Source organism: Dermacentor variabilis, chromosome 5 (genome assembly GCF_050947875.1).
Source record: "Dermacentor variabilis isolate Ectoservices chromosome 5, ASM5094787v1, whole genome shotgun sequence".
In the NCBI taxonomy this organism is placed as follows: Eukaryota; Metazoa; Arthropoda; class Arachnida; order Ixodida; family Ixodidae; genus Dermacentor; species Dermacentor variabilis.
This window is the reverse complement of record NC_134572.1, coordinates 27,250,628-27,266,551: the sequence shown is the minus strand read 5'-3', so window position 1 is coordinate 27,266,551 and position 15,924 is coordinate 27,250,628. Positions and strand designations below refer to the sequence as shown.

The 15,924-nt window shown below is 44.0% G+C and overlaps 1 protein-coding gene across 1 annotated transcript; it reads right to left on the bottom strand.

Moving 5' to 3' along the window:
- Positions 1 to 9,480: 9,480 nt before the first annotated feature.
- Positions 9,481 to 11,265, bottom strand: LOC142582378 (uncharacterized). The gene is made up of 3 exons (XM_075692028.1): positions 10,659 to 11,265; positions 10,147 to 10,306; positions 9,481 to 9,778 (listed from the first exon to the last, which is right to left on the bottom strand). Exons 1-3 carry the CDS (start codon positions 11,244 to 11,246, stop codon positions 9,606 to 9,608), a joined length of 921 nt encoding a protein of 306 aa, XP_075548143.1. The 5' UTR covers positions 11,247 to 11,265; the 3' UTR covers positions 9,481 to 9,605.
- Positions 11,266 to 15,924: the final 4,659 nt, after the last annotated feature.

The window sequence follows — 15,924 nt, the reverse complement described above, 5'->3', positions numbered from 1 at the left end:
ACGCATAGGTGACTAGAATAATCTTGCCTTTCAATTAACCTTGGCATTATGGTATTTCCTTCCGAGCTTCGACGTCAGGCTTGTGTCATATAGCAAGGCTCTCCCAAAGATTTCGTATACTGCACTATCGAATAGAAATTACTCTGCCAGGGAACGCTCACACGAAGCGTGCCAAACTCTTTCAAGAAGAATAGTTTCTAATAACGCAAGTGTAGGCATGGCCCAAATACGGCGGCGTTTCGTGTCGGCATCCGGCACGCTGAACAGCTGCATGAATGTATAGTTCTGCAGCGCATATAAGAATTAATGCTCTCCTTTCGCAAAGATTTCATGGCTGTTTTTCTTTCTTCTTCTTTTTTAAGACAGAGTGTTCCTTGATATCCTTAAATATTATAATATGAACATATGGTGTGCACGGTGCATCTGTAAAATATCATAGGTGTTCACATTACCGGAGCTTCTTTATTTCTGCCGTCAAAACAAGTAACTTAACATCACGGTTTGCTTACATTTTTCCTAATGTAAATTTTTCCGGATAAGCTTTCGACATTTAAAAACACAAACCCATTGCCATAGTTTCTCAGGGTTTCTAAGCAATCACCTATTCAACGACTAAAAGGCAAGAGGTTGCTTCAACCGGCTTCCAGTTGGCCACCCTACAATGGAGAATAGATTTACAACGAAAAAAAAAAACATAACGCAAACGGAAAGGCGAGAGAAAAGAAAGAAAACCTAATCTCCACCGGCTGACTAGAATCCGAGATCAGTATAATGAGTCAGGACAGTGAGAACGCGGCTGTTAGTCATCCGCCCAACGATGGAAAACTTGAACTACTTTCGCAGCCATAGATTTGGATAATTACATCTTAGACTTGCGTGGAGCGTGCTTTTGTGAATGTTTTCTGTGCGACGATCTATCTATGCGTGAGCATCAGCTGAACTTTCGGCATGTTTGAGACCGCACAGAGGAACTAAACTGGGTGAAGCATGCATATTAAGCTAACTCACGTTAACGCTTAATCTCCCTTTCTCACTTTCGCTCAAATTTAATCGCTTTAATGCAATGCCGAATTAGTTTTCAGGAGCGAGAACAGAACGTTTGATTGTGGATTTGTTTGTAGCCTTGTCTTACAGGCCCAGTGTTGGCTGGGTCACGCTGAAATCTGTTTAATTAATCGAATAATAAAAATAGAACAACAAACAAACACAAGAGTAATGTGTCCATTTCCCACACGCTTTCTATTCGCTTTAATGGTGGGGAAAGGTGCGGTGAATAACTACTCTGACTCAACCTCAAGAAGGCCTGTTAAGTGCACCATCTCGCGCTGTATGCTTGCACGTTTGTTTCAATTTGAAGGTGTTCACTAGCTGAGTAGGAGATCCGTGACTTTAAATAGAACACGCAGGGGGAAGAAACGCGCCATACATGAATACCATTTGCAGAGTGCTCAAGAAGAAACACGTGGGTGCATTGGACTGCAAGATGTTAATAGGAAACAATCAGTTCAGCCTACATTAACGAAAATTCTCCACACGTTCTGCCATATCACACAGGAATAACATGGCAAAAGCCACGCACGTTACCGTAGGTGAAATGTACCGTTATGTTTTCGTTAAAGCACTTATGAGTTAAAAAAATGCGATCAGAAGGTTGTTGCTAACACATCAGGAGTCTATACATTAGAAGCGTAGCTAATAGATTCAAGAACACCAAGCAATTACAATATTAAAAGCGACGTTATAGACGCATACGTAGAAATGCAAAAAGCGTTGTGGGGTGCGCTGACCAGTGTATAGCTTGATTTGGCAGAGATTGGAGACGACTTACAAGTCGTGGTCCCACACCGATTAGAGGGCGAAGTGTAGCACTACAGAGGTACAACGCCGATTTAGACTAGCCATTTAAGGAAGTTATTCAGGGCTCACTGCTAGCAGTAGCTTTCAGAAAATAGCATTTCTAGCCGTTTAAACGTTCTTGTGGTGAGCGTTTACGTCTGGAAACGCTACAAAAATAACCGCTTACCAAAATATCACATATACGTTTGCCGTGCATAAAATTTGCCAGCAAGCGATTATTAAAAACGTGTAGTGTGCCCGCTGTCTGTCTGTCTGTCTGTCTGTCTGTCTGTCTGTCTGTCTGTCTGTCTGTCTGTCTGTCTGTCTGTCTGTCTGTCTGTCTGTCTGTCTGTCTGTCTGTCTGTCTGTCTGTCTGTCTGTCTGTCTGTCTGTCTGTCTGTCTGTCTGTCTGTCTGTCTGTCTGTCTGTCTGTCTGTCTGTCTGTCTGTCTGTCTGTCTGTCTGTCTGTCTGTCTGTCTGTCTGTCTGTCTGTCTGTCTGTCTGTCTGTCTGTCTGTCTGTCTGTCTGTCTGTCTGTCTGCCTGTCTGTCTGTCTGTCTGTCTGTCTGTCTGTCTGTCTGTCTGTCTGTCTGTCTGTCTGTCTGTCTGTCTGTCTGTCTGTCTGTCTGTGCGTGCGTGCGTGCGTGCGTGCGTGCGAACATCCCTTCCTGTCAATTACCTGTTTCTTTAACCTTGGATGAGGGGAACAAATGAGGCGCACGTAGAGGCACCCATATATTAAATTCGCGAGAAGTATTGAGAATGCAAGTTGTAATTTGCTAGAGATACGAAGGTATTTCAGAACCCACATTCACGAAACTTCTCTTACGTAAAAGCACTTTCTCATTGGCAGCAGCCATTCGGGCGCCCGCCACTAATAATAGGCATCAGAGTTAGAGGCTATCCGGTGTTGCCAGCCGGCACTGACGATACTGAAACCTTGTAAATACCGGTCCTGAATCCACATTCAGAAAAGTAAACTTATGTAAGAAAATATTGCCTTGGTCGGCAATTTCGCCGGTCAGCATTGATGAACGGCGGTTGTCGCGATAACGAGATGATCTCCGCGGCGATGTCCTATCGCTGAAGGCACTAAGAGAAATTTGGCCGATGCGTATCCTATCGTAAATGTTTTCTTAGTTCGGTAAGCCTTCGGTTATTTTCCTTCGGTTGAAGCTTCTATTGCCTCATTCGTGCCGGTGTCTCTGTTGGTGTTCATACGAAAAAACTCAAGCCACGCCAAAACAAAAATAGCTTGTCGGTCTGCGGATTCAAACCACCGACCTCCGAGTTGAGAGTCCACCAAGCTAACCGATTCAGCTACTGACGTTTTTTTTTGTTACCTTCCTTGCAACACCACATAAACGCGTACAAAGCAGGGCACTAGGTGCTGAACAATAATATTACATCATTTGGATAGACTGCACTGATGTAAAAGGCCTTCAAAGAGGATATCACAGACACCAAACTGTCAAGCTCCTGAAACCACTCTGGCGGTTCAGTCATGTGCTTGAGGACATCAGGTGTGTACCTAAGACTTTCACTTAGGTGTTGCCTCACAGACCTTTCATCTACGTGAGCATTCCTGACATCCATGCACGTTTTCCACACGCGGCTCATGCATAAAGCATTATCATGTCAGCCGGCACTTCCCCTACGTCTGCGCATGGTATGAACCGAATACCGAAAGGGCTTATCGGCAGTTCTTTCTTCAGAGTTCGTTTGAGAACTTCCCACAAGAAAACGGAGTCATGGCAATCCAAGAAGATGGGCTCAATAGTTTCAGGTTTCTTAAATATTATGCAGTGAACAGACCACAGAACAAAGTCCTTGCTTTGCAGCCATGGCTTCACAAGGAGACTGCCAGAATGCAATTGACGAAAAACGTTTTTCGCTCAAGATCTAAACGGCATTTCTTTAACGCGTTTCAGCACATTGCGTTCAGGTACGAAGTTATACATCTTGTGGTATACAGGAAGCGGCAAGAAAACATCGACCAGATCACGATAGAGTTTCTTAAGCGTCACAGAAGACAAAAATTCATTCGGAAAATTTGCTTTCAGAAAAGAAAAAGACATAAAAACTTCCCTCAGAAAAGAAATTGGTGTGGGAGTTTGTTCATTTGTTGATGAGACAAGCCACGCAGGCCAGGAAGAAAATCTCACTTGAATAACATTACGCAGAAATACATCAATTTGGTCCCTTAAGGAAAAGAACCTGCTAACAATCTGTTTCAAAAACAAATGTGTTAGCCCTAGTCCGCCATTCTTCACCGAATGAAACAAGTTACACCGGCTAGTTCTTTCACTACTGGATCCCCGTATATATACTGCTAATACTTTTCTCCGGCCAATCGGCCTGCTTCATCGACTTCGACACTGTGTTTCTCTCTCTCTCTGTGTGTGTGTGTGTGTGTGCGTGTGTTCCTAATTGTTTTCGTTACCCTCTCCCACTCGCTTCATATGTGTGCATTTTTTAAAGATCTTTCCGTCTCCCCTTACCCCTTTCCGAGTGCAGGGTAGCAAACTGGATATCTATCTTCCGGTTAACCTCCTTGCATTTCTCATCTCTTTTATCTCTCTGTGTGTGTCTCTCTCTCTGTGAAATTTAGGCACGGAAATTCTTCTCATGCATAACACTTGTAGAACATAATATACTTTTATAACTAAAGCGAAATTTCAAACACTGGCTTTTGAAAACACTGAAAAATTATGCCCGCCCACTTTTCTGTCTGATATTTAACTCTTTTTAGTTCTTCTGTCCAATTTGCTGCACTGTCAGGATAATGCTCCAATAGAACCCCAACATACTTTTCAAGGGTAACACTCGAGTTCATGTCACAAAAATACTCGGATGCCTGTGACCAACTACCTTGCCATAAACCTAGACACTTAGTCCCGCTGACAATAGTTCCAGTTGCAGAGCGAAAGAAAACCTCTTTCAATGTTTTATCCACGCTTTCTTTATCACAGCAAAAGATGGCCAAGTCATCTGCATAAGCCAGAACTCTAGTCTCAATTCCTCCATAGATAAACCCACAAATAGATTGGCTTTTAATGATTTGCAAACAGAACGGCCGTAAGTACAAGACAAATAATAGAGGCGACAAACAGCATCCTTGTTTTACTGATGATTCCACTTTTATACTGGCGCCTACTTTCCTATTAATTACTAACTCTGCAGTGCAATCTTTGTACACCATTCTTACTCCATCTGTTATCACTACTCCGGCTTCGGCATGTTCTAAAAGCAAGAATATGACATTATGGACAACTTTATCAAAAGCCTTTTCAAAGTCTATCTATATCATACCGATTCTGTGCTCCCTTTCATCACAACATTCCAGTATGGCCCTTGCATTATGTATATCTCAAACGATTGACCTACCTTTCATACTGCATGTCTGATGGGGGCTCACAAGTTCTTTTATAACCGTCTGCAGTCGTCAGATCAGTACTTTAGCGTGAACTTTATAGCCCGTATTTGTAAAGGTTATTGGCCTGCAAGCTTCAACCGCCGAAAGCCTCGCACGGACTTTCGCTTTATGAATTACAAAAATAGGTCCGTAAAGAAGAAGGTGCTTCCTTGTTATCGTACAGCTCCCTTATCGCGCGGTGTAATGCTAGAGCTATTCCACTTTTAAAGCTCGTCTAGAAAACACCTCCAAGCTCATCAGGCTCCGGCAGCTTACCGGGACTAAGTTCGTCAATCGCGTCTTCAACTTCCGAAACGCGTATTGGTCTGTCGAGCGCTTCACAGACCTCGTCGGATAATGTTGGCATTAATGGCAAGAAGTCAATTCTAAACTTTTCGATATCGCATGTCTTTTTCCACATCAAACCTTTATAACAAGATTCAAATGCATGCTCTATCATTCCAACATCATTAGTGGCTTCCCCTTGATACCTTATTTCTGCTATTTCTTTGGAAACCGGGTGTTTCTTTTCGTCGCTTATTGCTCGCTTGCTAGGCATCTCTCCCATCCATAAACTCTCGGCCTGTGCCCTTAATAACAAACGCCTCTACTTTTCTTCATCCGTGACTTCAAGCTCAGACTTAGCTTTTTTGATTTGTTTGGAAAATAATCCAGGGGAAGAGCTTTCTGGGCAGAGCATGTATGTTATTCTAAAGTGCAATTGCTTTTCACGCTGTTTTTTCTTCATGCTAGGCTACGCATGCTCTGTCAGTTGCGGTGAATTTAACGTCTATATTGAAGAATTCCCAGTCTGAAATGAAGAACCCTGATGTACTTGTGCTGAGCAAATTTTCGAGCTATTCTTGCGCTGCCTTTTGGAAAACATCGTCTTGCAAAAGCGTGTCATTTAGCTTCGGTAAGTCCCAGCGGAATTTTGATGGTTTTCTTTCTTTCCTATGGTTTACATAACCAGGCAATTATCGCAAGAACTAGCATATAACACTTGATAATTTGAAAATAAAGGTTAACACAGCATAATTTCTGTCTAGCCTACTATGACACTCACCTTGGTAGTGCTTATACAAGGTATGATTTTCGCTTGAAAATACATAACCGATGTCTTCCAGTTCTTATTTCCTTACAAACGAACTTAAAAGCACGGTATTTTTATCAAAAACTTTTGTCAGCTTAGGTTTATCTTCTGGAAACCAAAGACAATTAAAATCACCAAGTAAAATGCAATGCCTTTCACAATTCAAGTACTGCTGGACATCACCAAAAAAAACTTCCCGCTCCCGTGCTACATTTGGAACATAGACAAATATTGCCCTCTAAGGCATCTTTGAAAAAGCAAAATCGCAGAGGGCATGCACTCTACCATCCTCAGAAGGCGTGATCGCTCCAACTGCAGCAATGCTGCTATGCATGAAAGTAAGGCAGCACCCTGACCTACCCGTCAGATGACGTACACATACGGTATATCTGGGGAAGGAAACATTAGCCGTTTGCTCCGTGTGTTCAATCGCAATTTTTCTTTCTTGAATGGCCAATAAGTCAGTATTATTTTCAACAAGAACACGGTTAACTTGGCATCACCCTCTGCACCCGCTTAGTCCACTCCCGTTCAACGTCACGACACATATACCACTCGAAAAGTTAGTTTTAATTTAAAGAAACGAGAACCTAAACCAATTACCGCACATCGTCCATCTCACATCTGCTTCGATGACTCGATGGTCTATCCAGGCGGACCATGGTTTTCTATACTTCAAAGCGCAATGATGACGGCCGACGCACATCCTTCCCACAAACATGAGCCCCCAGACCTCAACAAAACTTTTGCTCTCTCAGGAACGCCTCCGCGTCCGGGTTGTTGTGCAGCATGTGGCTGGAAGGCCGGGATTGGGCTTGAAGGCTGGTCGGCGTTCCGGAGTAGCCGTCTGTAGAGGGTCGTCGCTCCCTGTCTCCTGATCCTTTTTCTCTTGCTCATCCGCCTCTCCGTGAAGCCTCTTAGGATCATTTATGGCTTCTAGTACTGTCCCAAACCGCCTAAGGTGCTCTCCGAAACTCCAGCCGCAGACGACGTCATAATCTAAGTAGACGAGACAGCTCTTCCACACCAACCCTACTATCATCATTTCCATCACGCACCGGTTAGCAGGCACACTATTTGACGTTGGCATCACGGTGTCATCAGTGTCAAGTTTCCTTGGCCTCTTTTCCGTCGACCTCTACCTAGTTATTTGGTTATGCCGTGTTATCCCACGGTTCTTTCCAGTCATCCAATGACTTGGCCTCATTACCAGGCGTTGCCTTCTTCAGGAGCGTTAACACAGAGGACTGGGCATCTGCGCCAGTGGCTTTCACTGCGTCTCCCACGTTCATCAAGTGATCTGTGACATCTTCCTTCAATGCGGGGCCTGTCAATGGGGCGTAGGCTTTGACGCTCAGGGTCTCGTCGTGACCGAAACGACAAAGCCCGCAGCTTGGTACAGGGCACTTGCGTCGTATGTACCCAATTCCACGACATCGGAGGCAGCGGGGAGCTCTACTTAGGATGTGCACGAGAGCAACATATTCCGTTACTCGCAGCTGGTGGGGAAAGTTCTCAAGAGTGACGCCCACCCTCAGCTTCATAGTGACAGAGCGGGTGGTTGACTTTTTGTCAATGCATTATTGCACTCGCCACTTGTCCCTGGTGAGCTCGGTCAACGTTCCAAAAGGCTACAAAGCAGTACGAAAGTCGTCGTCAGGTACACCGTGAAGAAGCCAGTAAAGCTTGATATGGACGCCTCGGTCATACGGGTCGACGACCACACAGCGGTGGTCCTTTGTATCAAAAGCGTCAGCAGCGAGTATCTTCTTTTTTCCTTCTTTGTCCTTGAAAGTCACCGCCCACAAATTGTTCATTTGATCTGCACCCAGCGCAACCACTTCCGGCGTGAGAGACAGTCGTGTAAGAGCGTCTCGAAAATATTCCACTGTGTAAGGTCTCACCTTAACGTCACCACGTAAAATAACTTTGTCCAGAACGCACGCACCTGTTGGCAGTCATGGCAAAATCAATTGGTAGTCCTGGCCTTGTTTTTTTGTTGACCTGATGCCGTGGCCCTCTTGGGCTGCGAAATCCGCTCCTTGGGAGCGCATGCTACACACGACCGTTCACCACGGTCGCATGAAAGCAACTAAGCCACCGTCGGTTCATCATACGCACCCTTAAAGCGGGGTTTTATATGCATGAAGGAGTAGACGCAGCGCAAGGTGCGAGCCAATCACAGGCATTCCCTTCTCCCGGAGGACTGAAAGGGTGTGACCATGTATTCGCTCGCCTCGCGCCCGCCGTTTCCCGCCAGTTCAAGCCCGGCAGTCAGATGGGGAGGTGGCGTTTGTTTCGTTCTGCCGAAGAGCAAGCTGCGTTGAAGAAACGGCAACGGGAGCGGGCCGCGCGTCAGGCGTTCGGCCGAAGAAAAGGCTGCGTTTCGTGAACTCCACCGTGAACTCGCTTGAGAAAGAGCTCATCGTCGACGGGCCGACCTCGTCGTGAGGCCGGATTCAGATTGCAATAACATGAGCCCAGCATTCTTTTTTACCTGAATTTTAGTTTGAGTTTCTATTGAGTTTATAAATTATATGATCGCCTTCTTGACCTCGGTCGAAGTTATAACAAAGTCAAAACAGATATTGCAGTACTGGACTCCTGTTTAGCTTAAAGTACCTAGTAATATTTCACATGTACCGCAATCGCAGTACTTCGCCAATGTAAATATGTTGCACCAATAGCACCTCTGCCACATTAGGCATCGTAGCTGGTGCATGCTCTCTGCACAACGGACACGTGTCCAGAAATGTATTTACTGAAACAAACCCTCTACTAAAGTTGAATCTTGAGACTATTTACTTCGGTTGAACACACAGGATATTTTCTATGGCCATCTTTATTAGGGCTTTTTCTTATCACATTGCCATCCGACCACTTCAGCTTTAGGCGCGATGGTGTAGCATTTCATCGTATACGTCTGCATTGGCGTTTGTCTTAAGAGTGCAATGTCGGTCTGCCTTTCTGAGGCACTTTGCCCCTTTTTATATCCTTTATACCACATTGTGCTACTCCATCTATCAGCCCCATTGTTGATGTTGAGTAATAGTAAATCAAACAGGAACTCAGCAAACAGACGAACGTTTTATTTGGCTACCTTGAAGAAAATGTAGTAGATATAGTATGTAGTATTTTGATACCTGGAAGATCATTTTAGTACTTTGAAAACTATTTGCAGATGGTGCACCAACAAGCCCAAACGTCCACCATTTTGGCTGCCTTCTCGCGCGTGGATGCGTGAACGAGTGTGGCCGCTGGTCTATGATGTCGGCTTGTAGGCATGGATCACGTAAGTAAACCGGTAATTCTCTACCCGGCCTTCCGCGATTCCTTCTTCTCTCGCAGCGAGTATGTCAGCTGTAGAGCGACGCAGCTCTTTCCTTTCATCCTCGTTTATCAGTGGGTAGATGGGGTTGTAGGAAACCATGCGATCTGAAAAATCATAAAACAAGAATCGCATTGATGAACTGCTGCTCAGAAAATATATCCACAAAGTGGCAATGCTAGTAGCTTTGCGATGTCCAATACGCTCTCAATCTCGTTCCCCGTAGGTTCCGCTAAGTAAGTGAAGTACGTTGACAAGCTAAGTGGAATCTTTGTGCAATGAATCACCAAGACGAAAGGATATAGAGAGAAGATGTTTCGCGATAAAAAGGGAAAAAATGGTTGTGCATGCACAGAACATAAACAGAATTTTGAATGTTGTGCTGAGACTGATATCCTAAAACAAGTCCTTGATCTACGTCACGCATGCAGTAATCAAACGCTTCAAGACTTTGTTAGCAAATATGTTCGCGTACCAGTTGCATCTTCGAGATTGTGTACTCTCAGTACCGGCAACTGTAGTACTTCGCAGGTCAGGGGCTTGAGGTTCGTCTTCTCCAAGGTATTCAGCAGTTGGGACCTCAAGAAAGTGATGTCCGTGCTACGGGCTGTGCAGGGGACCTTCTCTAGCAGAACCTATTCGCACAACGGAATAAATGCATTTGTCTTACGTTGAAGCAATAAGACACAACACATGCGTACTGTTTGCGCAATATTGTGAAAATGAAAATATGTCTAACAAATATCGAGGCAAATTGATCTAAATGGGAAGTATAAACACTTAGCAATATATCACAAGTACGAGATGTAAATGCAAACTAATTTGTAGTTTGATCTAGAGGAATTCAGTGGGCAGTTTAACTTAGGATTTTTTTTCATGCCTTCTTTCTTGAGTTGTTCATTGATAGGTAAGCTAAGTTATCACTTAGGATTTTTTTTCATGCCTTCTTTCTTGAGTTGTTCATTGAGAGGTAAACTAAGTTATCACCTTTGCGTACTCCTTCCATCGCGGCGATTCTGCCAGGGCCATAAGTACCTCGAATAGTGGGATGCTGTTCTCGAAGAGAACAAAGCATTCTGCTGCTGGTGCCATCAGCTTCTCAATATTTCTCAGGGCTTGAGCCCTGTCCTTGATCCAGTGCAGTAAGTAGACAGAGTACACACGCGCAAAAAGGCCATGCTTGTTCACAAATTTGTCCACATCACTTCCAACGATATCGAGGTGAAGATAACGAATCTTCTCGTGACTGTGGTGGCGAATCGCATATTCCAGCATCGTGAGCGATTTGTCAGCGCCCACAAGTTCCTGGCACTGCGATGAGCATTGTGGCAGCAGATAGTTAAGGGTAAAATTCCCGTCACCGCATCCAACGTCAATGAACCGCGGTGCCAGTTGTTTCTTGCCCCTTGCGTCTGTACTACCGGTTAGTGTCGGAGCGAATGCGCTCTTAAAGGCGTCGATCAACTGCGCGTTCCGTTCTCGACATGGCCCCATAGTAGCGTTGTACACTTCTGCAGACTCCGGTTCAACAAAAGAACGACGCCTGGGGCTTTTCTGGACCTGAATTGTGCTCATGATGACAAAGCCGCAAGGGGGTGAGGCTAGAAAAAAAATTAAAAAAGGATTAATGGTGTTGAATACTGATTAAATGTGCGTTTATAATCGCCAAAAACTTACGTTTTCAACGCAGGGGAAGCTACAGGGGCGGAGCTTTTGTACATGTATTACTGCACCAAGTAGTAAGCATTAGTCAGCGCTTTTGATTTCTCCGAATAGATACTTAATCATCGTAGCTTCCGCGTGCGATATTTCCGAATTTACCCAGGCGCGGAAAAGAAAAGCAAGAAAATAAGTCAAATTCAGCACTCAGCAATGTATTTTGTCTTATTGTGTAGTTGCACATACGGTGCTTAGGTTTCCTATTTTCCAGCTCCAACTAGCGCGATTGAAAATGTTGCACTTAATCAGAAGTGCCCCTACTAGTGTGCGCTCTCCCACCGTGGCTTTCCCTTCACTCACTGAGAAAGTCGCCTGCCTATAGTCTGTAGCGAGTGCTACAACATTCACGACGTTGTTCCCGATTTTAGCAAACGTTAAAATTGTCCAAATCGTGTAGGAGCAGCACCCTCCCAAAACTTTGAAAAGAAGTAGTGTGCGTCTTACACAAATAATGAAGGTAGAACCCCAAAAGACACAGAAAGGACACTTGTAAAAAGTCGTCTTTATCGTTCTTAAAGCACCAGTGTCGGTTAACGTACTCTTACTGTTAACCAGGTTATCGCAACCTGGATTCTTTAGGTTAATTTCAGTAACAAAGATACTTGAACCGTGGCTATATGCGTCGGAAGCACAAAAAGCAATACTTACATTAGTACACATCCCGAACTCGACAGATATCAGCGAGTGGGGCTGTATATTTCGACGTAAATCTCTGGATGAATACACACTCGGTGCTGTGTTCTATACCCCTTTCATTCCACCTATTCTACCTTCGTAGGGTGCCCGTCTTAAACCTTTTTTGTCCGCAAACAAACAGGGACGAAGAATAGAAGAAACACAAGGACGACCACTTTCCTTGTGTTTCTTCTATTCTTCGTCCCTGTTTTTTTTGCGTAGAAAACAGCTTTAAGATGAATCTGTTCCAACTAGGCCGACTCGCAGTTGTGCCCGTCTTGTTTAGTTTCCTGCATTTCTTTTCATTGGACCTCTCGCTCCCTCAGTGGGCGTTACTCAAAGCAGTGACAAGAACACATGATCAGCTGACTGTTGTTGTTGTTGTTGTTGTTGTTGTTGTTGTTGTTGTTGTTGTTGACTATATGAAGTTTGAAGTCTGAAGACGTAGTTCCGCCTCAACACGGCCAAGTAGATTAATTACACATTTACCACGAGGCACCCCCCTCCTTTCATTCATGAGTGCCAATCCAGAAGTCAACGCAGCTTTGACGCCGATGGTTCAGGGGTCAACAAAAGACCCCTCCTCCTGCACCTGACAATCGGAACTAATGATGAAAAGGGCCAACGTCAAATGCCACCCTGGGAGCCGTTTCAACGCAGATTCCCAGATTGCTGCGTGCTTGCTTTCATTCTTTGTCGTTTCTTTATTAGGTCCTTTGCTACTTGGGAGAGCTTACCTACTGGCTGCCTTAGCGCATTACCTTCAACTTCAATTGCTGCTTCTGAAGCCATCCTAGTTACGGCTTCATTCATTGCCTCTATGTCACCTTCAGCTCTCTGTTCTAAGGCTGCATACTTGTTTGAAACTGCCAACCTTAATTGGTCAAGGTTTGCCCTTACTGCGTCTAGGTTGGCCTGTTTCTTCTTGACCAATTTTTCTCTTTCTCGCTTCAAATCGAGGCGAATTCTACACATCACTAACATGTGATCACTGCACTTTACGCTACATATTACTTCTACATCCTACACTTTGCTGGGATGGGCAGAAAGTATGAAATCAATTTCATTTCTTCTTTCACCATCAGGGCTTTTCCAGGTCCACTTTTTGTCCCAACGTTTCCTGAAGAGGGTGTTCATTACCCGCAGGTTATTCCTTTCCACAATTTCTACAAACATCTCTCCTCGAGTGTTTCTAGAATTCATGCCGTAGTTGCTGATTGCTCGTTCAGCAGCCTACTTTCTCCCCACTTTTTCATTGAACTGGTCCATGAATACACTATACTGCATTTTGCATTTTGCATTTTTCACATCGCTAATTATACATCTTCATAAAACTGTTCTATTTCTTCACCATCGTGACTCGATGTTGGAGCGTAGGTTTGCACTACCTTTATTTTATCCCACCTATTCACCTTTATTAGGACTACTGCTACCTGCTCGCTAACGCTGTAGAATTCATCAACGTTGCCCACTATGTGCTTATAGAATAGGAATATTACTCCGAACTGCTTCTTATCTGGTAATCCTCTATGGCAGAGGACGTGGCCATTTGTCAGCACTGTATAGGCCTTACCAATTCTTCTAACCTCACTAAGGCCAATTATATCACAAACAATGCCTGATAGTTCCTCAAAAAGTCCTGCTAGGCTACTTTCAGTCGAGAGTATTCGGGTGGAAACGTTGCAAGGCCAGTTTCCATTGGCGGCCTGTCCGGATCCAGAGATTCTTAGCACCCTCTGCTGCGTTACAGGTCTGACCGCCGCCTTTGGTCAGGCGATTCGCGGCTGCTGTGTACTGAGGGCCATTGGTTAATCTAATGACTCATTTGGGAGGGAGTGACCGAATAGTGCACCAGGGAGGCCGATTCCTATTCTGTTTATGGAGTGTCTTGTTCAGGCTTATTCGGTCTTCCTAATTTGGTTGTGCCTGGATCAGTATAGCCACACTTAGCTGCAAAGCAGTCAAAAATAGACGCAGCCTGAAATCAGTGAGAAGGTACTTTGGCATCCGACAGACCAAGAGGTATGCTCTGAAAGATAAGCACGGTAATATCAGCAATCTCGACGATATAGTAAAAACGGTGGAAGAATTCTATACTGACCTGTACAGTAGCCAAAGCAGCCATGATAACCCCATTCGAAGTAGTAATCAACAGGGTACAGAGGCTCCTTCTATAACTAGCGATGAAGTTACAAGCACCTTGTAAGACATGAAATGGGGGAAAGCGGCTGGAGAAGATGGAATACCAGTCGAGCTAATCAAAGATGGAGGAGACATAATGCTTGAAAAACTAGCGGCCCTTTGTACGAACTGTCTCTCGGCTTCAAGGGTCCCAGAGAACTGGAAGAATGCCAACATTGTACTCATCCACAAAAAGTGAGACGTTAAAGATTGAAAAATTATAGACCCATTAGCTTACTTCCAGTATTATATAAAATATTCACCAAGATAATACCCAATAGAGTAAGCGTAACACTGGACTTAAGTCGACCCAGATAACAGGCAGGTTTCAGGAAGGGATGCTCTACAATGGCTCACATACATTATATTAATTAGGTAATCGAAAAATCCGTAGAGTACAATCAGCCTCTCTATGTGGCTTTCATGGATTACGAAAAGGCACATGATTCAGTAAAGATTCCAGCAGTCATTCAGGCATTACGTAATTAAGGAGTACAGGAGGCTTACGTAAATATCTTGGAACGTGTCTACAGGGACTTTGCAGCTACCTTAATTCTCCACGGGAAAAGTAGGAAGACACCTATAAAGGAAGGGGTCAGACAAGGAGGCACAATCTACAACATACAGGTTTCAACATTCCACATCAAATAACCTTTTCAGACAAGCACCAGGACTTGTCAAGTAACGTTTCAGAGTAACACTATCAAATAACCTTTTCAGACAAGCACCAGGACTTGTCAAGTAACGTTTCAGAGTAACACTATGACGTAAGAAATGCATGGTACATACAGCATACAAGTTAAATGTCTCCGCACTTCTGTAGAAGAAAGTGTCAAAAATACAAATGATACTAATACAGTCTGTAGTCAGCGGGTGGTACACACATCGTGTAAATGCATTATTACATATAGTTACAACAAAACAGTCCATATAACATAATCCACAAAACATACATATATACAGTAACATTGAAATGAAAGGAACATTAAAAGCGTTATTAACGGCCGACAATGCCGCTGTCTTCGAGAAAAGATTTTCGAGCTTTTAAAGCGCTCTTCTGCAAGGTCGTTGTTTGCCAAGGACCTAACAGTTCACTTGATTTGAATTTTCTGCGGTCTAATGTACTTAGAGTTTATTTAAGTCGGCGTCTTGATGTGTGGTGATTTGGGCAATCTAGAAGGAGGTGATGTATACCTTCATTTACAAATCCACAATCACATTCGGAGGTTTCCGCATGGCCAATTCTATGTAAGAAATGTTTTGTGTAGGCAGTGCCTAGCCCTAATTGAAGAAAAAGGGTTTCCATATTTCTGTTTAATGACAATAAAAATTAATTCAATTAACGGATAAATATGACACAAATCTGAGGTCTTAAAATTCTGCTCAAACCACCTATTTCTACGCATCGTCAAGACGTTGTCCTTATAATGCAGCGTAATTCATTCTTCGATATTGGCAGCGGAACCACATCATCTTTCAGGCGTGCTTGTTATGCTGTTTCATCCGCTGCTGTGTTGCCAGGAATGTTACAATGCCCTGGTATCCACTGGAACACTATTTCACTCTTGGCTTGTCTTGCCTTAGTGAGGTCGTTAAGTGTTTCGTATATTATACTATCACTGATTGTTTTTCCTTTTGTACTGCAGACTAATGTTATAGCCGCCTGTGAATCGCTAAA

What these genes read in the sequence shown, in the direction of transcription:
- LOC142582378 (XM_075692028.1), bottom strand. Translation starts at nt 11,246, where the DNA reads ATGAGCACAATTCAGGTCCAGAAAAGCCCCAGGCGTCGTTCTTTTGTT. An exon ending in GATGGAAGGAGTACGCAAAG is followed by an intron (nt 10,307 to 10,658) that starts GTGATAACTTAG and finishes TTGTGCGAATAG; the next exon opens with GTTCTGCTAGAGAAGGTCCC. An exon ending in CAATCTCGAAGATGCAACTG is followed by an intron (nt 9,779 to 10,146) that starts GTACGCGAACAT and finishes ATGATTTTTCAG; the next exon opens with ATCGCATGGTTTCCTACAAC.